The 22,384-nt window shown below is 55.8% G+C and overlaps 1 protein-coding gene across 5 annotated transcripts; it reads left to right on the plus strand.

Annotated features, from left to right (window-relative positions):
• Positions 1 to 1,579: 1,579 nt before the first annotated feature.
• On the plus strand, positions 1,580 to 22,384 carry PLCB2 (phospholipase C beta 2). Of its 5 annotated transcripts, XM_030930636.1 has the most exons (32): positions 1,580 to 1,967; positions 5,465 to 5,542; positions 6,159 to 6,227; positions 6,906 to 7,046; positions 7,166 to 7,245; positions 7,327 to 7,380; positions 7,484 to 7,559; positions 10,966 to 11,066; positions 11,230 to 11,396; positions 11,487 to 11,633; positions 11,813 to 11,970; positions 12,237 to 12,319; positions 12,591 to 12,675; positions 13,287 to 13,437; positions 13,560 to 13,672; positions 13,801 to 13,897; positions 14,964 to 15,048; positions 15,190 to 15,314; positions 15,806 to 15,960; positions 16,500 to 16,664; positions 17,188 to 17,287; positions 17,763 to 17,867; positions 18,047 to 18,141; positions 18,281 to 18,356; positions 18,595 to 18,639; positions 18,758 to 18,980; positions 19,062 to 19,227; positions 19,450 to 19,526; positions 19,615 to 19,710; positions 20,213 to 20,270; positions 20,908 to 20,994; positions 21,344 to 22,384. In XM_030930636.1, exons 1-32 carry the CDS (start codon positions 1,884 to 1,886, stop codon positions 21,545 to 21,547), a joined length of 3,546 nt encoding a protein of 1,181 aa, XP_030786496.1. In that variant the 5' UTR covers positions 1,580 to 1,883; the 3' UTR covers positions 21,548 to 22,384. The 5 variants fall into 5 exon arrangements, 3 of the variants coding, with proteins under 3 accessions (XP_030786496.1, XP_030786494.1, XP_030786495.1); XM_030930634.1 differs by lacking the exon at positions 18,595 to 18,639; XM_030930635.1 differs by lacking the exon at positions 18,595 to 18,639 and having other exon boundaries at positions 13,287 to 13,383.

Raw genomic sequence — 22,384 nt, forward strand, 5'->3', positions numbered from 1 at the left:
AGTACAGGCCCCCACTGAAGCTACAACTGGGGTCCCAAGAACAGTGAAGGCAGTGTCATCACTGAGTAAAGATGGTCAAGGCTTTTGGAGCTGGAGATGGAAAGGAAAAGAGTGAGGAGCCCTGAAATCCTGCAATGAGGAGAGAAGCCTGTCCCTTTCCTCCTCAGGCTGAGGGGGAGGAATGGATGGGTCTCTCCAGGCCCAAAGTGGAGAGGGGGCTGATGGCTACAGGACAGATGAAAGGGAGGGACTTCGGAGCCGGGACCAGGGTAGCGGCAGGTGACAGGTGCAGGGGCTTTGGGAAGGGACAGGGATTTGCCTTGCAAAATCCATTCAAACAGGCATCCAGGGCACCTGACCCCAGGGAGGGACCCAGAACAGCATGGGCTACCAGATGGCCCCCAGAGGGGCCCCAGACTGGAGGGAGGGAGAGAGAAGAGATGACTCTGAGGGGTTGGGGAAAGGGAGGAGGAAGAGTCCTCCAAGTTGTTACCATTTCCAGGAGGCTTGGTCAGGCCCTGTTCCAGCTCCATCCCTCTGGCCCTAGAATTGCTCTTCTGCAGATGATTTCTGTGCTGGGAATTCCCTTAGCTCCAGCTTCCACTTGGCAGTTTATTGTCTTAATTCCTCAAGAAGAGTGTCCTCCCTCACCCTCCATCCTGCCCTGGACCAGACCTCCAGCCGAGACAATTCTAGGGCCTGGGTGAGGGTCTCCACCGTTGTTGGGGATATGCAAAGCCCCATGGCGGGGAACTCAGGGCAGAAAGCCAGGCCCCAGAGGGGAAGGAAGTCATGGGTAGAGCTCCCTACCTCCCCAGTTGGGCTAAGAAGGGCGATAAGAGGAGCAGATTAGGCAAGAGGAAGTGGGCTGGGTTGAGCTGGGCTGGTGCTGAACTCCCTGGGCTTGGGGCAGAGTGTGGGTCAGGCACCTGAGCAGCTGGGGCTGAGCCTTGCCAACCAGAGCAGCCATCCCTCCACCCCAGTCCCGCTGCAGGCCAGGGTGCAAAGCAGAGGCGGGCACCCGGAGGAGAGCGCGGTGGAGGCAGGGGCAAGGGCTGCTCGGTGGGGGTCCAGGCCCCAAGCAGTCCCAGAGGCCCAGAGGTGGGAGTCTGGTGAGGAGGGTGAGGGGGTGATTGCCTTGCCTCATGTGCACCTCATTTTCATGGAGAGGAAGCATTGAGAAAGAGGAGCCGTGTGTTCAGCAAACTTTGCTTATTCAAAACACTCCATTCCAGCTGGGTCCTGTCCCCACCTGACCCCTGCCTCTGCGGTGGTCCCAGCTTTTGGGGTCAGACCCCCATGCTCTGGCCCCTGCCCAAGGAAGTCCTTTCTCCTAGTAAGCTCCCTGCGCCTTTCCTCCGTCCAGGCCTGGGCAGCAGTCTCCCCAGTTGATTTCCATGTCGTCCTTCTCCAGCCCTCCTGGGCCAAATCTGACCGGGCCCACCGCAGGGACTGAGAGGCCCTGGCTCCAAGGCGGCTGGGCCTCATGACAACCTCTCCACCTTGAGCAGCGCAGAGGAGGAAGCCCAGAGCAGGAAGTGCTGAGAGGCACAGGGTGGGGGTGGGGGCGGGGGCTTCCAGAAGAGGCGGGGGCTTCCTGCTTCTGCCTCCTTGGGCAGAAGCAGTGACCACAGGCCCCCATGGCAGGCAGGGCGAGTGGGAGGAGGGTGATTTACAAGGCAGATGGGTCTCTGGCTAGAGCTCAGCCCTGCACTCAGCCAGGGCCACCCCAGGGGCTATAAGAGCACCTAGATTTCTGGAGCAGCTCAGGGACGGGTGCCATGTGAGCCCAGCTTGGCTCCCCCTCCTGGCTGGCCTCCTTCCTGCCCTTCTTCTGCCCGCCTGTGTCTGCCCAGACTCTCCAAAGAGGAACACTTGGCACCATGTCTCTGCTCAACCCTGTGCTGCTGCCCCCCAGGGTGAAGGCCTATCTGAGCCAAGGGGAGCGCTTCATCAAATGGGATGATGTAAGTGGGGCAGGGGCCTTGACTTCTGGGGCACCTGGTCGTGGGGGCCAGGCTGCTCGGGGGCTTTGCCGGGGCAGGAGGATTGGTTTATGTCTCCTAGGATCCAGGCACCTGTGTGGTTTGGCCAGGCAGCTGACACCACTGCCTGGATAAACAAACCTGTGGTTAAGGGTGTATGTCCCCAGCTGCAGGGCTAAGTCTCAGTGTCTAGGTGTGAGAAGTTGGTAAGCTGCCTGGTTGGTCACTGGAGGTAGTTTATTTGGGTCTGCATCTCTTCTCCTTCAAACCCCCAAGAGAACAGGAGGAAAGTACAGCCCAGAGCTGAGGGAGGCCAGGAGGAGAGGTGAGCTCGTCCCTGCTCCCAGCACAGATGCTTTGCCCTTGCTCTGGCAGGGCGCTTAGACCCAGCTCCTTCACCCCTCCATCGGGCATTGTCCCATCCAGGGAAGCCTTGCTCTCCCCTGCGCTGCTGTGGGGGCAGCCACGAAAGGCCCCTGGACCTAAGTGAGAACTAGAGGCTTCTGCTTCCAGGGAAGGAACTGATTTGACTTCTGCTACCCCTTGCTGGACTCAGCATTGCTCCCCGATGCGTGTCTGCAGGGAAAGGAAAGGCGCTGCTGCACCCTGCAGCCCTCTCTCTGCTGTGTCTGTTCCTTCCTACATGGGGCTGCTCCTAGCCTCTGGTTCTCCTGGCCCCTGAAAATGTTCCCTTAGGCCGGGGATTGTCTTAGGCTGGGGAGAACAATATGGAGATCCTCCTTCAGGGAGGGGAGGCTGCTGGGCTGGCCCAGTCTGAGAGTTAGAGTGCTGGGCTGGTCCCAGGAAGGGAAATGAAGACTGGGTGGGGGAGGGAAGACGGCCCTTAGTGCTAGCGTGGAGGGAGGTGGGATGAGGGGGTCTGGGTCTAGGCCCTTTGGGGCTGGGCTAGGGGATCTCACTGCTCAAGACTACAGGTAGGGGCCCTGTGGTGAGAAGCTTCCTGCTTCCCTAGGAGTGATGTGGGGTTGGTGTAGCATGGTGATGGTGGCATGGAGGTGACATGCCCCAGGAGCCTGTGGAATGAGGGAAGTGGCTCAGAATGAAAAGCGAAGTGGCCTGTCTCAGTTCCTCTGGGCAGTGTGTGTAACTTGACTGGGCAGAGGGTCACAGGGTGGCAGTGGAGGGGCGGGTTGGTGGCTAGTGGAGACTGTCCTTCTTCCTAAGCTGGCACCTGTGTACCTGGCTGTTCCCTTCCCCTCTCCAAGGTAGGGCATTGGATGTTCCCTGGATCCTGACTTGCACAAGCAAGAATGTCCCAAGCCTAGCCACAGGGCCCATGCTGCTGTGTGACAGGGCTCTGCTTTCAGGCTGCTTTCAGCACAGTTAGTGGATGACATGGGTACGCTGTGCCATGTTGAATAGGCAGAATACATAGGATGTAACCAAATCCCAACTTTATTTCATCCCCATGGCCTCTTTACAGTATATTTGGTAGGAGAAGCTCTCCTCCTGGCCATGGAAAGAAACTCTGCAAGGCCACAAGATATTACATTTACTCTCAGGTAACACAGTCCAGTGGTCACTTCTCATCACAAAACCCAGTCGGATGTCAGAAACTGGCTATAATCAAAACTCCAACCTTTATTTACATTAATGTCTTCTACCCTCCTCCTTCTAGGAATGGTTTCAGGTAGGCTGGAGGCCCCATGAAAAGGGCCTTGGTGGGATTCCCTGCTGGTCCTGCTCAAGGCCCCTCTAGGCATGAGCTGTAGGGAGGGGGGTGGGAAAGGGGCAACCAAATTCTATTTAAATAGGGGCTGTCATAAATTGGCTCATGCTTTCTGAGCCTGGCAGAAGTTTAAAGCTTATTCTTTCTCTGAAGGACATTTTTGAGGATTCTTGGGGGACCCTCCCCTTCGAATGGGGATCTCTTGCTTGAAGTCACCCCAGCATTTCCATTTTAGAGGTCACTCACAACTATGTCTTCAGCCCCTTGTTACTACCTTCAGCTTCCTGTGGCTTTAGGCCCTTTGCCCCCACTCTCCCATGGGCCCACCCTGGACCCCAGCAAATACCCACGCATCTGCTGTCCCAAGGGTGCAGGTTCGTCTGACAGGCCAGCACCCCCGCTCTGCCTCGCACAGTTAGCCCACTGTAGCCCACTAGGTCTCCTGGGCAGAAGTCCGACCTCTGTCTGTTATGCCTACAACTTCAAGGATCACAGGGGCCTGTTGTGGGGTTGGGGGCAAGGGAAGGGAGAGTATGAGGATAAATACCTAATGCATGTGGGGCTTAAAACCTAGATGACGACAGGTTGATAGGTGCAGCGAACCACCATGGCACATGTATACCTATGTAACAAACCTGCACATTCTGCACATGTATCCCAGAACTTAAAGTATAATAATAATAATAATAAAAAGAGATCACAAAAGCTCTCCAAGTAGAGTTGAAACTCCTCACTAGGCTTAAGGTGGGGGATCAGGCACTCCAGCTCTCCCTTGGGGAGGTAAGGGAATGGAGCTCACAATACAGCTTTCTCAAAATTGACTTCCCCACAAAAATTTTCTCTTTCCCCTGTACTCTAACCACCCCTGATCTGAGAACATTTTTTGGATCATTTACTTTGTAAATGCTGCATTTGGTCTGTTTTAGTGTGTGGCAACTATTGTGCCTTGCTGGAAACCTTAATTTTAATGTCTTGTTATATACATACAAAGACCATTAAACTAAAAGGTAGCCTATGTGCTCTGTGAGTGAGTGGAACAGGACTTTAGAAGGTGAGTTCATTCATTCATTCATTCATTCATTTACTCATTCAGCAAACACCACATTCAAGTGCCAAGCACCAAGCACCAAGCTCAAGGTCTAGCACAGGCTTGTTGTCCTGGAGTCCATGAGTCCCTGGTGATTTTCTAGGTGGGCTTCTAGGTCTGTGACCCACATCTCCCTGGTTACTATAGCACATTTCAGGAAGCGTTTTTGGAAGCTGGGGGGCTCGGGTTGTCCTTGAAGTTATTTCAAGCAGAGGAGATTTGGGCACTTAGGTTTGGAGGTGGGAAGGCTTGGTGTCTTTATGGGACAGTTGAATGGATGGAGTAGGAGGTGTTCATGGAGGGAAGAAGGGGCATATGGAAAGTTAGGTGGCATTTGGATTGTGCAGAACCTTAGATGCCGGTGCAGGAGTTTGGACTCTTGGCTCTCGCTGTGTCAATCTCTCCTGGGTGGCAGTAGGGAGTCTCCCTCTATGAGGTGAGGTAGGTGCCAAGATCCTGTTTAGGTTCTAGAGGGAGAAAGTCTATTTGGGCTTTAGAAGGGAAAATTCTTCTCTTCCAGAAATGGCATCCCCAAATCCTCTGTCCCTCCCGGTGCTTAGCTCTAGACAACAAAAGGAAATGCCTTCAGATTTCTGGGATGGGCACCTCCTGGGAAGATAATGAGCTCTGAAACCCCTGGCCTAGACCAGGGAGGCTTGGCCTGAGGTCTCGGAACAGAGTGCTGGCTCCTTCTCTCTGCAGGAAACTACAATTGCCTCTCCAGTTATCCTCCGTGTGGATCCTAAGGGCTACTATTTATATTGGACATATCAAAGTAAGGTGAGAAAACCCTTGTGTGCCATGGCCCTGGACTCCCGCTTATCCACTGAGGCATGGATGATGGGGAGTACAGAATGGCCTGGAAGGATGGCTCCAGGGGCTCCCCTGTGGGTAGGGGCTGTTTGCTCTGGAAAGGAGGATGCAGTCACTCCAACCTGTGGCTACCCAAATGTTCCATCCTTAGCATCCCTTGGGGAGAGAGAGAGACAGGCAAAAGCACTGCTGCTGAAGGCTGATGCTCTGCCTGTGGCTGTGGGTTGACTTGGGGCTCTGGGAGATGAGAGATAGGCCTCAGCCGCTGGGCAGGAGGACGGGAAGGGGAAGCCGAAGAGGGTCCAGGATGGTGGAGGAGACACTGCAGGCTTCAGCTCCCTGCCAGGGAGGAATGGACAGAGGGGAAGGGAGGAAAATCCGCATGAATAGAGAGAACCTGGGCCATAGGAAGGGAAGGTGGGGTCCAGGTGGAACTGGGCAGCCCTGGCATCTAGAGAGAGGTGTTGGCCAAGATTTGAAGGGCGTGGAAACTCCCTTCTCCCTGGTGCTCATTCTTAACCTGGACTTTTTGTCCCACATCCCTTCTTTGCTCCCACCGGGATCCCCCGCCCCCTACCCCCAGGAGATGGAGTTTCTGGATATCACCAGCATCCGGGACACTCGCTTTGGGAAGTTTGCCAAGATGCCCAAGGTAGGTGTGTCCAGTAGCAGCCCAGGTTCAATCACAGCTACTAGGTCCATGGGGCAAGGGCAGGGGGTCCCTGTGGGGGTGGGAAGCCTGACTTCTGGAGCACAGGGAATGGTTCCTGGGCTGGGCAGCAAGGACCGTGGCCGGAAGCCAAGGAAGGGGAGCGGCTGCTCCTGGGCTCGCCTGGGCTCTGAGCTTCAGAACTGGGCACAGTGAGCTGAGATGGCAGGGATCTGGGAGGAGGGGTCAGCTCCTGCCCCTAAAGCACCCCAGCTTGTCTCGGAGGGGTGGCTTACACCCCCACCCCTGGACTAGTTTGCCTATATTTGTCTAATGCTGGTAGGAAAATTGGAGGAAGGGATTGGTGGGAAGCGGGTTTTCTGAGACTGGGAGCTAAGAATCCATCTTCAAACAAAAGTGGCAACCAACACACACAGGACTCCCAGGGCTGCTCCCCCGCCCGCCTGCCACCTTGGCTAACCTTTTCCTCAGGGCTTCTCTTTTCCATCCCAGCCACTAGAGTCAGGGACAGGAAGATGCTAAGGCGTGTGGTTCCTGGGATGGGGATGGGATTCTGCCCAGTGGGCCACAGCCCAGGTGGCTGAGGGGAGGGCCAGAGAGAGCCACGCTGGGCAGGGAGGGAGCATACCTCCATCCTAACCATGCCACCACGTGCTGCAGAGCCAGAAGCTCCGGGACGTCTTCAACATGGACTTTCCTGACAACAGCTTCCTGCTGAAGACACTCACAGTGGTGTCTGGCCCGGACATGGTGGACCTCACCTTCCACAACTTCGTCTCCTACAAGGAGAACGTGGGCAAGGTGTGCCAGGGAACACTGGGCCTGGGTCTGGGCCCCTGGGATAGCCTGGACTTCCTGAGAGACACAGGCCTGGGCTGGGGGGCTCAGGAGCCTGACTGCTACTCTCTGTGGTCCTGCAGGTCTGGGCTGAGGACATACTGGCCCTAGTCAAGCATCCGCTGACGGCCAACGCCTCCCGCAGCACCTTCCTGGACAAGATGTAAGCGCCCCCTACCTGGCCTGAGCCCTGGTGCTAAGTGTGCCAGCCCTGGGCCTTGACAGGCTGCTTTCTGCCCCCCAGCCTTGTGAAGCTCAAGATGCAGCTCAACTCTGAAGGGAAGATTCCGGTGAAGAAGTGAGACCCCCAACCCCTCCCCAGGCTTCCAGGGGCTCCCCAAAGCTTTTCTTTTCTAGTCCTGACTCCTCTCTCTACCTGGTGCCTTTCTCTGTCCCTTCAGCTTTTTCCAGATGTTTCCTGCTGACCGCAAGCGGGTGGAAGCTGCTCTCAGTGCCTGCCACCTCCCTAAAGGCAAGGTGAGTGGATCCGCACTCCCCCATCCCCCAGTATCCTTGTCTCCACCAGAAAGCAACTTGGCCAGGAATAGTGGGTCGGGGAGCAGAGATGACATCACAGCCCCAGCCAAGAGCCTGGAGAGCCAATCAACCCTGGAGCTGCTGGTTACTGACACTAGGCACGGGGGTGGAGCCAGGGCAAGGGGGTAAGACACTGGGCTCCAAGCAGGTTTGTCTGTATCCCCTACCCTGGGTGGTCGGGGTGCTGGGGCTGTGGTTGACGGACTGTGTTCAGGGCAGGCAGCAGAAACAGCGTGCATTCCCAGTCTAGTGTTGAGAATGGGAGTTGAGCGTGAATGTTTTCAGCTTGGAGGAGCGAGATAAGGTCTGTGGTGGCAGGAGGCAGTCTGCAGGGATCTGGAAGTCTGCAGGGTATGGGGGAGAGGAACTGAACCAAAGGCGGAAGCTGCCAAGATGCAGACTTCTGCTCTGTACAGAAAAGCATTTTTTTCCCTGTCTTTTTAGTTAAATAATTAAATTTTAATTACAAGTTGTAAGCAGGGTCACCCCATGAGGCACCTTATGTGAATTACAAAAAGGAGTCCTCTGGGCTGATACGGCCCTGAGCCAGGGTTCAAGCCTGGCTAGCAGAAAGGACCTCAGCCCCTGTCCCTGCTTGGCCAGTCCTCTTGTGTGGGTCCCAACCTGTGCCCCATGGAGCATTTTCTCCTGGTAAGAATTTGGAATATTATAAATAAATAAAACTAAGATCCCCATTGATTACCTACCCACATGAATCCTAGGACCAGCCTTTACCCCACAGCCACAGCTCTGTGGAGCTGGTGACTCCTTGATGCAGTCAGTCACAGGGATCCAAATGTGTCATTGGGGAGAGGTAGGAATGGGCTCCTGCGGCTCCCCTACAGCCAGCGCCACTTACCCGTGGTCAGCACACATCCACCTTCCCTCTCTCCTGCCGCCTGAGCTCCTCACTTGGCTCAGTCCTCCTTATCTATCTGCTTTCCTTGTGTCTCAGTAGAGGATACTGACCCAACTTTGCTTGGAGCTGAAGCTCCAGAGGCAGGGATGGGTCTGGGGAGATCCAGTTAGACTCTCCTGCTCAGACCCTCTGCTCCAAACTAAGACTGATGTTGGCCTTCCAGTGTGATTCTGAAAGACATTTAATATTTTTTTGGGGGGAGGGAAGGAATGCAAAGGCGCAGAATCCATGAATACCACAAATGTACTTTTTGTTTCTATTTCTGTAGATTTGCCTATTCTGGTGGTAAAGTAAATGAAATCATAAATATGTGCTCTTCAATGTCATAATTCATTTGTCATAATGTTTTCAAGGTTTGTCCATGTTGTAGCATGCATGAGTACTTCATTCCTCTTTATGGCCTAATAATATTCCATTGTATGGATATACCGCATTTTGTTCATCTGTTTATCAGTTGGTAGATGTTTGGGTTTTTCGTACTTTTTGGTTATGAATATTTGTGTACATGATTTTGTGTGAACATGTTTTCAATTCTCTCGAGTATATACTTTCAATTCTCTCGGGTATATACTCAGTGGTGGAATTGTTGGGTCATGTGGTCACTCTATATTTAGCATTTTGAGAAACCACCGAACTGTTTTCTTTTTTTTTTTTTTTTTAATTGAGACAGAGTCTCACTCTGTTGCCCAGGCTGGAGTGCAGTGGCCGGATCTCAGCTCACTGCAAGCTCTGCCTCCCGGGTTTACGCCATTCTCCTGCCTCAGCCACCCGAGTAGCCGAGTAGCCGGGACTACAGGCGCCTGCCACCTCGCCCGGCTAGTTTTTTTGTATTTTTTTTTTTTTTTTTAGTAGAGACGGGGTTTCACCGTATTAGCCAGGATGGTCTCGATCTCCTGACCTCGTGATCCGCCCATCTCGGCCTCCCAAAGTGCTGGGATTACAGGCTTGAGCCACCGTGTCCGGCCCGCCGAACTGTTTTCTAAAGTGAGAGCATTGTGTGGGGATTTATTTATTTATTTATTTATTTTTGAGACGGAGTCTTGCTCTGTCTCCCGGGCTGGGGTGCAGTGGCCGGATCTCAGCTCACTGGAAGCGCCGCCTCCCGGGTTTATGCCATTCTCCTGCCTCAGCCTCCGGAGTAGCTGGGACTACAGGCGCCTGCCACCTCGCCCGGCTAGTTTTTTTTTTTTTTTTTTTGTATTTTTTAGTAGAGACGGGGTTTCACCATGTTAGCCAGGATGGTCTCGATCTCCTGACCTCGTGATCCGCCCGTCTCGGCCTCCCAAAGTGCTGGGATTACAGGCTTGAGCCACCGCGCCTGGCCTATTTATTTATTTTTGAGACAGAGTCTCACTTTGTGGCCAAGGCTGGAGTGCAGTGGTGCGATCTCGGCTCACTGCAACCTCTGTCTCCCAGGTTCAAGCAATTCTCCTGCCTCAGCCTCCCAAGTAGCTGGGATTACAAGCATGTACCACCATGCTGGGCTAATTTTTGTATTTTTAGTAGAGATGGGGTTTCACCATGTTGGCCAGGCTGGTCTTGAACTCCTGACCTCAGGTGATCCACCCTCCTTGGCCTCCCATAGTGCTGTGTGGGGTTTTAGTTTCGTCACATCCCACTAACACTTGTGATTGTCTTTTATTTTAGCCATCCTAGTGGGAGTGGTATCTCATTGTGGTTTCGATTTGCATTTCTCTAACAACAAATGATATTGAGCACCTTTTTGTGTGTTTATTGGTCACTTATATATCTTCTTTGGAGAAATACCTATTCAAATTCATTGTTCATCTTTCAATTGGGTGGTCTTTTCGTTGACTTATCTCTTATCCGATGTCTGGTTTGCAAATATTTTATCCCATTCTGTGGGTTACCTTTTCACTTTCTTGATGGTGGCCTTTGAAGCACAAAAGTTTTTAATTTTGATGAAGTTTATCTTTCTTTGTCCCCGTGCTTTTGGTGTCTCCAAATATTATTGTTGAATTGTCCTCCTTTCAATTCTATCAGTTTTTGTTTCTTATATTATGGGGCTCTGTAGTTAGGTGCATATATGTTTGTATGTAAATTGCTTCTTTTTGAATATTTTTGAATATTTTTTGAATATTTAAAAAAGACAGCCTACTACCCTGACAAGCAGCACCATTTCTTCTGACCTCTTTTCTACCTCATTCTGGTCATTCTTAGTTCTGATCCTGCCCCAGCCGATGGAATAGCCACTGTACAAAATCAGGGTCAGAGCAAACCAGCTAAGCATGCTCTCTGCTAGGCAACCAGGGCCTTGAGAAGTGGGTGCTTGGGTGTCCTTGAAGTTCTTCTGTCTGCCTTGAGCCTGCCTTCTGACCAGGTCCCCTTGACCAGGGCTGGGCCGAGTTTGTGGTTCTTAGCTCTGAGAAGGTGAGGGCAGGGGCAATAAGGTGACTATGCCCCCAGAACGATGCCATCAATCCTGAGGACTTCCCAGAACCTGTCTACAAGAGTTTCCTCATGAGCCTCTGTCCTCGGCCAGAAATAGATGAGATCTTCACTTCTTAGTGAGTTTCTTGGGTTGTGCTTGTCGTGGGAAAAGGGTGGTGGCCAACAATCCCCTCCTCCCACCTGCCATGCCGGGAATCAGGAGGCTTCACTGGACAAGGGGGTTGTCTAAGCCTCCAGGCCCAAGGGATGTGGACCTGCACTCTTCTCTCTGGCCTGCAGCCATGCTAAGGCCAAACCCTACATGACGAAGGAGCACCTGACCAAATTCATCAACCAGAAACAGCGGGACTCCCGGCTTAACTCCCTGCTGTTCCCGCCAGCACGGCCTGACCAGGTGCAGGGCCTCATCGACAAGTATGAGCCCAGTGGCATCAATGTGCAGAGGGGTGAGAACTAAGGGAACCCCTTGTCCCCTGTGGTCCTGTCCTGCCTTGGCAGTGGGGCTGCAGCCCTGACAGCTATCTCCTGTCCCCCAGGCCAGCTGTCACCTGAGGGCATGGTCTGGTTTCTCTGTGGGCCGGAGAACAGTGTGCTGGCCCAGGACAAGCTGCTGCTCAACCATGACATGACACAGCCACTCAATCATTACTTCATCAACTCGTCCCACAACACCTACCTGACAGGTGGGCTCTGATAACCTCGGTGCCAACCTCTGCTTTCACAGGGGTTCTCTGCATCCTCCACAGGGGTTGCCCACATGCTGCTGGCCCTGAGAATAACACAGACCATGATGGAGTGGGGTGGGGGAGAGCTGGGCTGCCTTTGGGTGATGCCCTCACCTCTTCCCCATCCTCTGGCTCAGCCGGCCAGTTCTCAGGCCTCTCCTCGGCTGAGATGTACCGCCAGGTGCTGCTGTCCGGCTGCCGTTGCGTGGAGCTAGACTGCTGGAAGGGGAAACCCCCTGACGAAGAGCCCATTATCACCCACGGCTTCACCATGACCACAGACATCTTCTTCAAAGTGAGACCCAGGGCACAGAGGCTGGTGGTAGTGACAGTAGGGAAGGGCTCTGGGCCAGAAGCTTTGAGGGGTTGGAGGGCTGAAGCTAGAAAGGAGGAATGGCTGGAAGGCCTCAGACCAGTGGGGACCAGAGGGGATTGGGGGCCAATGGCGGCTATCCAGTTATATATATGTGTGTATTGAAACTAGGCAGGGGGGAAAGTGCCATCATGGGATAGGCAGTCAGAATGCTGACTTTCTGTTCATGGAGTCTCCTTCTCCTCCAGGAAGCAATTGAGGCTATTGCAGAAAGCGCCTTTAAGACCTCCCCCTATCCTATCATCCTGTCATTTGAGAACCATGTGGACTCGTGCGTATCCAGGCCCATTTAGCCACATTCGCACCCAGTCCCCAGTCTCCTGCCTGCAACTGTCCTCCCCGCAACTGCCCCAGCCTCTAGCCATCGCCTGGAGCTTCTCCCATGTCTCAATATTATCTCCCTAAGGCCCCATGTTCTCCTTCTCGAGTCCCTCCCTCCCTGACCTCCTGGCCCCTGATCTGGGTCATCAAGGGCACAAAAGGATACACAATAGGGTTGGTGCTGAGTGACTGAACCCCACCCCCACTTTGGCTCCCTGCAGACCCCGCCAGCAGGCTAAGATGGCTGAGTATTGCCGGATGATCTTCGGGGATATGCTGCTCACAGAGCCCCTGGAAAAGTTCCCAGTGAGTGGGCTTTGCTGTGGGACATTTGGGCCTTGGACCTGGGAACCTGGGGCAGGGTGAGGACCAGGTTAGGGAGGGAGACACTCCTAAGGATGCTAGGGTTCACTTGGTTAGATGTGAGTCTGGGATCCTGTCACCTACCACGTGTCAGGCTCTGTGCTGGGCTTCAGGGTATGCTAGTGACAAAGACACAGTCCCTGCCTTCAGGTGTATTACCCTCTGGTGAGGAGACAGACAAGTAACCAGGCCATTACAACTCAGTGGTTGTTATGGGAGCACCTAGGGAGTTCTGATCTGGTCTTGGGGGATCCGGGAAGGCTTCCTGGAGGAAGTGATGGACAGGGCTCCTAGATTAGCCTGTTAGGTCCTCCTGGTGCAGATGGCCTTGGGCCAGGGTCCTATACTTAGGGACAGCTACAACAAGCGCCAGATGAGCCGCATTTACTCCAAGGGATAAGCTGGATTTATCTTGGTGAGAATGGGATGAGGAGCAGTAGTGAGAGGTGGATCAAGAGGAGTGGTGGACACCAAGGGAGCATGCTTGGTATTAAGGAGCTCAGGCTATGCCATGAAGGTGAGAAGATGGTGCTGACCTGCTCTCCACTCCATAGCTGAAACCAGGTGTCCCCCTGCCCAGCCCTGAGGATCTCAAGGGCAAGATCCTCATCAAGAACAAGAAGAACCAGTTTTCCACCCCCACCTCCTCCAGTAAGGATCCTGGTGGGGAGGCTGAGGGCAGCAGCCCACGCAGTGCCCCTGCAGGTGAGGGCACAGATGAGTCAGGGAAGACTATGGTGGGGGTATTAGGAGCAGCTGGAACAGGAGAGGGGCTGGACCTGGAGGAGCCATGCAGGAGCCAGTACCGACAGAGCTGTGTGTGGCAGTGTGGGCTGGCGAGGAAGGGACTGAGCTGGAGGACGACCAGGTGGAAGAGGAAGAGGAGGAGGAGTCAGGAAACCTGGACGAAGAAGAGATTAAGAAGATGCAGTCGGATGAGGTGTGTGGGGGTAGCCCTGGGCCCCGCTGTGTCATCCTTCACTGCTGAGCCCCTGGGTGGGGGCCTTGGGCCACATTCCTGGGCTCTCCACCGTCCTCCTCTTCTTTGCCCTCCCCTCTCCTCCTTAGGGCACAGCAGGCCTGGAAGTGACAGCTTATGAGGAGATGTCCAGCCTAGTCAATTACATTCAGCCCACCAAGTTCATCTCCTTTGAGTTCTCTGCTCGTAAGTTAGCATGAGTGGTGTTGGCAGGTGGTCAGGCTAGCCTCAGGAGAAGCCTGTTCCCAGACCAAGCAGCTTGACCGGTGGGTAAGAGGAAGGCGGATCTCCCCCTTCCTTGGACTTGGGGCCCTGCCTATAAATACCCAGCCAGGGAGTCAGGCAAAGGGCTTGCTTAAGTGGCAGTGGCTCCCAGTTTCTCTAGTGAGGAACTTGGCACCAAACAGAATGCTCTGGAGTGTGTCAGTGACAGGCTGGGCGTTATGACAGGCCACCTTGGCTGGGATGGCCTGGGGCTCCTGCAGCTGCCTGCAGGCTCTGTGATTCCCAGGGCTGAACTGTGCTGTGGGCTGGGCCAAGTCCAGAAGCCCTGGCCCTGGGACATGAGACTTCCTGAGAGGGAGTGGAGGCAGAGAGAGCCACCAGAGCATACCGCGCCATTGCACTCTTCCCCTTTCGTGCACACCCCGGCTGTTTACCTTTATCTTCTCTGGATACAAGCACAGTACGTTCCTCTCACTCTCTGTGCATGTCCCGCACATGAGCACCTCTTTCTGTCTCCTCCTGTGCACAGTTGGACTTCTGTAGCATCGACTTCTCATCCCTGAACCCACAGCCTGCATCCCCGCCTGTGCACACTCATGATGTGTACTACACTTAATGTGCCCCTCTCCCCAGTGACATTCAGCCATAGCTTACACACCTCACTCCCTGTGCACATCAAAGCACGTGTTCACATTTCATGTGTGCACAGCATGTTACTAACCCCCTAGGCTCAGCCTGGCATGTTCCCCATGCCCTCTATGTCCATCTATGGCATGTGGGCCTCACTCTCCACATCCACGGCACACACCCCACCCCTGTGCACACACACTGAGAACACCTCTCACCCCAGCAGGCACTGTGATCCATACACTTCTCCCAGAGGTTGGTCCCTAAACCTCAGGCCTCAGTGGCAATGTGGGTTGGAGGCATTTCCATAGGCTAGACGGAGCTGCCCCAAAGGCGAGGCCAAGACTGAGGGAGGGGACAGCCTGATAAGACTCCTCCCCTCCCTTTCTCCCCTATATAGAAAAGAACCGAAGTTATGTCATCTCGTCCTTCACAGAACTCAAGGCATATGACCTGCTTTCCAAGGCCGCGGTGCAGTTTGTGGAGTATCCTTGAGGCTTCAGTGGCCAGGGTCCCTGGCTGGGGTGGGGAGCTAGAGGAGGGCCTGGGGACAGGGCCCCCAGGGTAAGCTGTTAGGTCCTCCTGGTGCAGATGGCCTTGGGCCAGGGTCCTATACTCTGGGACAGCTACAACAAGCGCCAGATGAGCCGCATTTACCCCAAGGGAACCCGCATGGACTCCTCCAACTACATGCCCCAGATGTTCTGGAATGCTGGATGCCAGATGGTTGCCCTCAACTTCCAGACGATGGGTGAGGGCATTGCCAGGCCCCTAAGAATCCTTCCCTGGTCCCTGTGCCCCCTACCTTTATATCCCTGAGGGGTCTTTGGAACAGCCTGGGGAGTCCTGCTGTTTGTGTACTCTGAGAACATGCCCAGGTATGTGAGAATTTGGGGGTAGAAATGCATTAGCCTGTGTGCCTGCGCATACATGATGGATGTGAAGATGCCAGGCTGGCCGCTCCACCCAGGTGTGTCTGTGGGCCACCTGCCCCAGCTGCCCCAGCTCCCACCACAGGTGCTCGGCCTGGCTATGGCTTTGCTCCTTGCTGCCTCCAGTCTATGGACCCTGCCTAAGAGAGGAGACACCCCAAGGAACCAGACTGGGACAGGAGAAGCCCTCATCCTCATGGTCCACCCAACCTCCCCATTCACCAGACAGCAAAGGCTGGGAATGGAGGAAATGGAGACGGGCACAGCTACAGAGCTGGGCCTTCCTCACTGAGTGTCCTTGTCCCTCCAGACTTGCCCATGCAGCAGAACATGGCAGTGTTTGAGTTCAATGGGCAGAGCGGCTACCTCCTCAAGCACGAGTTCATGCGCCGGCCGGACAAGCAGTTCAACCCCTTCTCAGTGGACCGCATCGACGTGGTGGTGGCCACCACCCTTTCTATCACGGCAAGGCCCTGGGACAGACAAGTGGCCGGGAGGCTGAGGTCTTGAGTAGAAGGGCACAGGAGCCCACCCCTCAATCAACTCCCAACCCCCTCCCCTGATATCCTGGAAACTTCAGCCCCAGCCAGTTCCTGCAGTAGCAAGTTGCCTTGGAAACTGCCTCCTCCTCAGCACTGGAGGCTGCCACTTGGTCCCCATGGAAACCAACGGGAAGGGCTGAGGCTGGGGTGGGGGAGGGGAGGAAGAGTGGGCAGAGTGGGGCAGCCAGAGCCCCAGGTCCTGGGGGAAGGCGTTGTTCCCTCTTTGACTGGGGAGGGAGGTGGGAGGCCCGCCTCTTCCCTTCATGCTAGAAACACCCTGGTCCTCAGAGCTTAGCTGTAACCCGTGGGCTACACAGCCTCTACTCGTGGCCAGAGCTGAATGAGGTTCTTCATAACACCCAAGAACGAATGCTTCAGCTCTAGGGAGCCAGGGGCCCCAGATGCTTGGGGAAGAGCCTGGGTGGGGATTTGATGCTGGTTTCCCTGGGCCTCTGCCCCCAGGTGATCTCTGGGCAGTTCCTGTCAGAACGCAGTGTGCGCACCTATGTGGAAGTGGAGCTGTTTGGCCTTCCTGGGGACCCCAAGAGGCGCTATCGAACTAAGCTGTCACCCAGTACCAATTCCATTAATCCTGTCTGGAAGGAGGAGCCCTTTGTCTTTGAGAAGGTGGGGGCCAGGGCATGGCAGGGCAGAGTCTGTCTACTTCTTGGCCTCTACTTACAGACAAAAGGAAGTAAATAAGGCAGCTCCTTGACCTTCCTCCTCCTCTTTCTACCCCTCACCCTGGTGCAAAACCCAAGTTTACAGAAGTTTACTTGGTAGGCAGAGTGTGTGTGTGTGTGTGTGTGTGTAGATTAGAGGCAGAAATGTGAACTCAGGGTTGAGGGTCCCATGGGGGTCTTTTGCCCCACTGGATACCCACTAGGAAAGCTGCCAAGTGCTGTCTGCACCAGGTCCCCTCAGCCCTGGGCTGCACATCTCGCCCTCCTCCCCTGTGTGGAACCAGCCATGGCATGAGCTGTGGGGATGTCTTTGTATATGGCCTAGAGTGTGCTCTCTGTCTGTCCTCACCAAATCTGGTGACACTCACCATGTTCTCACAGTGATGCTGAGACTTCTGGAGCCAGGGAGGGGGACAGCTTGGCTCCTTTCTCCCCTCCCAGCCTGTCATGTCCCCACCTCTCCCCAGATCTTGATGCCTGAGCTGGCCTCTCTCAGGGTGGCTGTGATGGAGGAAGGCAACAAGTTTCTTGGACACCGCATCATCCCCATCAATGCCCTAAATTCTGGTAAGGAGCGGGGTCCTTCTTCACTGTTCCAAGATCAGCAGCAGGAGCCTGTGCACAGGGTGGGGCAACTTCTGGAAGGGCGCCTGGAGTGAGGCCTTACCTAAGCCCCCACATTTCAAGGAGTAGGGCAGGAACAGTACCTCTCCAGGAACCTGACAGAGGCGGGAACTCTGCCCACCTAACAGAATTGCTGTAATTTTCTGAAACGGCTGGGGCAGTTTCTCAAGTAGCTGACACTTATGGGCATTTAAAATGTGCTAAGGGCTTATAATACATTCTCACAATAACCACATGAGTAGACACTCATCCCCTCTTCACAGATGAGGAAAGTCTCAGAGAGTTAAAGGAACCTGGCTGAAGTCACACAGCCAGGATGGTGCAGTGCCAGAGTCAGACCCTTGGGTCCTGGGCTGTGTGTGCACAGCGCTGGCAGGAATGGGCTCTGGCTCACTGCCAACCCCGTCCTGTCTGACAGGGTACCACCACCTGTGCCTACACAGTGAGAGCAACATGCCCCTCACCATGCCTGCGCTCTTCGTCTTCCTGGAGATGAAGGACTATGTACCTGGTGCCTGGGCAGGTAGGAGCCCATGGCATGCCAGGAGCCCCAGGGTGTCTGTTCCCCCTTCCTTCCCATCCAGCCAGCCTCCAGAGTGGGGTGAGATCCAGATGGGGCATCCTGGAGTGGGTGAGGACAGGGGAGACTTCCAGGCACATCTCCATATACACCATGTTGTAATGTCCTGTGCACCCACCCAGATCTCACTGTGGCCCTCGCCAACCCCATCAAGTTCTTCAATGCCCATGACAAGAGGTCTGAGAAGCTCAAGGAGGCCATGGGAGGGCTGCCTGAGGTCTGTGTTGCCTGCACTGCTGCCAGGGGCTCACCAGAGCTCGGCCCTATTTGTGGGAGAGGATGGGGGGAGGGCCTAGTCCCAGGCTCGGGGAGAGAGGGCTGTCAAGCCCCCTTCCTAACCTGCTCTCCCTACACAGAAGCCCTTCCCACTGGCGAGTCCAGTTGCCAGCCAGGTCAATGGTGCGTTGGCCCCAAGGAGCAATGGGTCACCAGGTATGAGCTCCGGTCTGCACACCTACTGGGGGCACCTCCACCTCTGCACCCACAGACACTTCCCTTTAAAAAATTTCACCTGGGGAAGGAAGGGCTGTGTCTGAAACCTCAGTGCCAGGAAAGTGCGGGGCAGGGGGCACATACTGCGACTCCCAAGGGGCGGGGTGGGGTAGGCGAATGGAGCCAAGGGGCCCCCCCGGAGCACCTGCCAGCCCAGCCCAGCCCATGGCTCTTGCAGCAGCCAGGGCCTGGGCCAGGGAAGAGGCTATGAAAGAAGTTGCGGGTAAGGCGTGCTGAGCCCGGTGATCTCCGGGATGAGCCTGGGGCGGGTCCGGGGCTCCTTGGGGGTTGGCCAGGCAGGGCGGCCTGGCTGGTGGTGTGCCTCATCCCGGCCTCCGCAGAGCCACGGACCGCCAGCCTGGAGGAGCTCCGGGAGCTAAAGGGCGTCGTGAAGCTGCAGCGGCGGCACGAGAAGGAGCTGCGGGAGTTGGAGCGGCGCGGAGTGCGGCGCTGGGAGGAGCTGCTGCAGCGGGGCGCGGCGCAGCTGGCCGAGCTCGGGCCGCGGGGCGCGGGGGGTGGCGGGGCCGGCAAGCTCGGCCCGGGCAAAGGCTCTCGCAAGAAGAGGTAAGGCCCGTGGCGGTGCCCTGCCCTCTGCAGCGCGGGCGGCGGAGGATCTCAGGGCCTGTCCCCACGTGGCCTCCCCAGGAGCCTGCCTTGCGAGGAGAGCGCCGGAGCCGCGCCGGGCGAGGGCCCTGAGGGCATGGACGCGCGCGTGCGGGAGCTGAAGGACAGGCTGGAGCTGGAGCTGCTGCGGCAGGGCGAGGAGCAGTACGAGTGCGTTCTGAAGCGCAAGGAGCAGCACGCGGCCGAGGTGGACGGGAGGGGAGGGGAGGGGAGGGGAGGGGAGGGGCGACAACCCCACCAGCCCCACCGACCCCACCCCCGCCACCCCATCCACTCCTCCCACAGACCCCACCTCCCTACCGACTCCCCGCCACCGACCCATCCCACCCTCCCACCGACACCCCCCCTACCCTGAACTCCCTTTGCACAACAAAGGGCTTCTCGCCAAACCTGCTTCCTCTCCCTGCAGCAAATCTCCAAAATGATGGAGCTGGCCAGAGAGAAACAGGCGGCAGAGCTGAAGGCCCTGAAGGAGATGGCGGAGATGTACGACTGCCTCCCTCCCACACCTGCCTCACCTCCCAGCAAGGGCTCGGCCGCCCAAAACAGCTCCTTCATGCCTGTCTCTCTGCAGCGACACCAAAGAGATGAAGAAAAAGCTGGAGACCAAGAGACTGGAGCAGATCCAGGGCATGACCAAAGTCACCACAGATAAGATGGCCCAGGAGAGGTGAGCCCTGGAGGGGAGGCCCAGGGCTGGGCAGACCCCACTTCAGGTGGAAAGGGGCCTCTCTACAAGTGGATCCTGACTCACTTCCCAAAGATTCACCTGTCCCCTGGTTCTCCAAAAAGCGGATCCCACCTGTCACCTTTGATCAGAGTGTCCTCCTCAGACAAAACACGGAGGCGGACACTACAGGGGCAGAGCCCTGGAGGCAGCCGAGCCTGCAGGGAGGGAGCTGAGGCCTTGGGACCGCAGCCTGTCCACTGTAGTGTCACTGTTTCCCACGGAAGCCTTAAAGGACAGCGGGTTTTGGTGGGGAAATGGTTCCCTCAGAGGGCCCCATGACTCCCAGTGGCCCCTACATACTCCTTGGGTCCCCACGCCTGCCCCCAGCTGCTTCCTGCCCTATGTTGGATTTCTCATTTGCCTGCACCCTGCGTAGACTGCATGTTACCCTACTCTCCCTAGGGCTTTTCTCCCTTTTCTAAAACTCCAATTACACCAACAGGTTGAAGAGAGAGATTAACAACTCCCACATCCAGGAAGTGGTGCAGGTGATCAAGCAGGTGTGTAAGGGCTGTGTTCTTCCTAAACACACACACACACACACACACACACACAATCTCTCTTCACGAGTGGGAAGGGGTGGCCCCAGGCCCTGACTTTGCCCTTAGGAGATGCACTGTCCAGCACTGTCCATGCAGCTGGGGTGGAAGGGGACATCCTGGGGTTCTGGCCTGTGTATGGAGGTTGGGGTACCAGCCTGAAGGGGTCTGTCTCTGGCCAGTTCTCATGTGTGGAAATGGTATGGGCTAACGCCCGTATCAGGGCCGGGGAGGCTGGGACTGGCAAGGGTCGGGGGATGAAGAGCGAGTGAGGAGGCTTCCTGAGGTGCCAAGGAGTTAGAAGAGAGAATGGACCTGAAGCTCCCCTGGGGATTAACCACAGAACAGAGCTGCCACCTACTGGGTCCTGACCTGTGCCAGGCACTCTGCCAGGTGCCTCACATGAGCTGTCTTGTATAATCTTTTACAGTCCAGTGAGACAGGTGCTGCTATCCTTATCTTACAAATTTAAAAAACTACCTAAATGTTAAGGAATTTGTCCAAGGTCTTACAACTAGTTAGCTGGGATTACAGCTGGATTCTGACCCAGCTTGCCCGTCTGTGCTGTCCTGATTCTCTGCCATCCACTCCCACCCAGATGACAGAGAACTTGGAGAAGCACCAGGAGAAGCTGGAAGAGAAGCAGGCTGCTTGCCTGGAACAGATACGGGAGATGGAAAAGCAGGTAACAGGTTCACTACTGGGGCCCCCAGCAGAACTGAATGGGTTCTGGGGTGTAAAGGGGCCCTGCCCCAGGGAGCTGCCGGTCAGAGGGCAGGGAAGGGGCCATCATCCTTCACTGTGGGGTCCCGAGGCCCTTTCAAATGAGGCAGCTCTGCAGATCTCTGCCTGGCTGGGATCCCTTTCTTGACAGGCTCCTGATGGGCTCCACCACTCCCCCACCCCGCCTCTCACCCCAGTCTCCTAGGAGCTCCGAACATGGATATTGGGCATCTCCTTTTCCCACTGTCCAGGGAGCGAGGGTGGACAGGGGGCCCTCCTGAGCCAGGCAGGGGTCCTTGCTGTCTCCACAGTTCCAGAAGGAGGCGCTGGCAGAGTATGAGGCCAGGATGAAGGGTCTGGAGGCAGAGGTGAAGGAGTCGGTGAGGGCCTGCTTCAGGACCTGCTTTCCCTCTGAGACCAAGGACAAGCCTGAGAGGGACTGCGAGTGCCCCTCAGAGCTGTGTGAGCGGGACCCAGTCATAGCAAAGGCAGATGCCCAGGAGAGCCGCCTTTGATGCCCCCATCCCAGTGGGATATTTAGCAAGGATGTTCAGCCCCTTCTCTGGGATGTGGCTCTATTCCCCCAGGAAAAAGGAGCCCCGGCCTTCTGAGGCTGTGGGAAGCTATGGCTGCCTTGGACGCTGCAGCCGCCTCCTCAACAGCCAGGCCAGAGGCCGAGACAGGACTTAGGCACCCTCACAGCAGGGCCTCTCTGGGGCCTAGAAGTCTTCTCAAGCTGACTTCCTACCCCCACATCTCTAGATAAGTGTCATATATTTGTTGAAGGCAAAAGATTATGGACTGGGAGGCAGAAAGTGGGGTCCTGGGCCCGCTCTGCCTTTTCTATTGAGCAACCAGTGGTACCCCACTCTGGGCTCAGTTTCCTCACCTGGAGGGTTGGACCCACCCACCTGGAACCTCCACTCTAGCCCCAAACCCTCCTGCCCCAATGTTAGCAGCTCTGCCAGGCTTCCAGGCCCCATCAGGCCTGCCCTGAGTTGGCCCTTGTCCACTCCTTGAGGCAGAGCCTGGCACTACCTCACAGCTCCCTGGGGACGGCCACTCCCCGGCTGAGGGCCCTCCCCTCCCCTCTGCCTGTCCAGAACCAGAGGCTGAAATGGAAAAGCTGCCTCCACCCTGCTTGGCTGAGTCACGAGGGGCAGTGGCCTCTCGGGTGCTCTTCTACCCTGAACCTGGCTCGCCCCTCTTCCTAGGCCTGGGGGCAGACTCTTCCTAGCATGTACCCCTCTCAGGCTGCCTGCCTGACGTCGGCATCATTTGCTCTCCTGAATTTATGAGGTTTATTTATTTTTCTCCTTCCTGCTCTTATTAAAGAACCTCATCCCAGTGTT

Source organism: Rhinopithecus roxellana, chromosome 5, assembly GCF_007565055.1.
Source record: "Rhinopithecus roxellana isolate Shanxi Qingling chromosome 5, ASM756505v1, whole genome shotgun sequence".
NCBI classification, from domain to species: Eukaryota; Metazoa; Chordata; class Mammalia; order Primates; family Cercopithecidae; genus Rhinopithecus; species Rhinopithecus roxellana.

Excerpts from the sequence above, each read along its gene's own strand:
- PLCB2 (XM_030930636.1), top strand. The coding sequence starts at position 1,884 with ATGTCTCTGCTCAACCCTGTGCTGCTGCCCCCCAGGGTGAAGGCCTAT. Across the intron at positions 11,067-11,229 it reads GATGAGATCTTCACTTCTTA|CCATGCTAAGGCCAAACCCT; the intron begins GTGAGTTTCTTG and ends TCTGGCCTGCAG. Across the intron at positions 17,288-17,762 it reads CATCAATGCCCTAAATTCTG|GGTACCACCACCTGTGCCTA; the intron begins GTAAGGAGCGGG and ends CCTGTCTGACAG.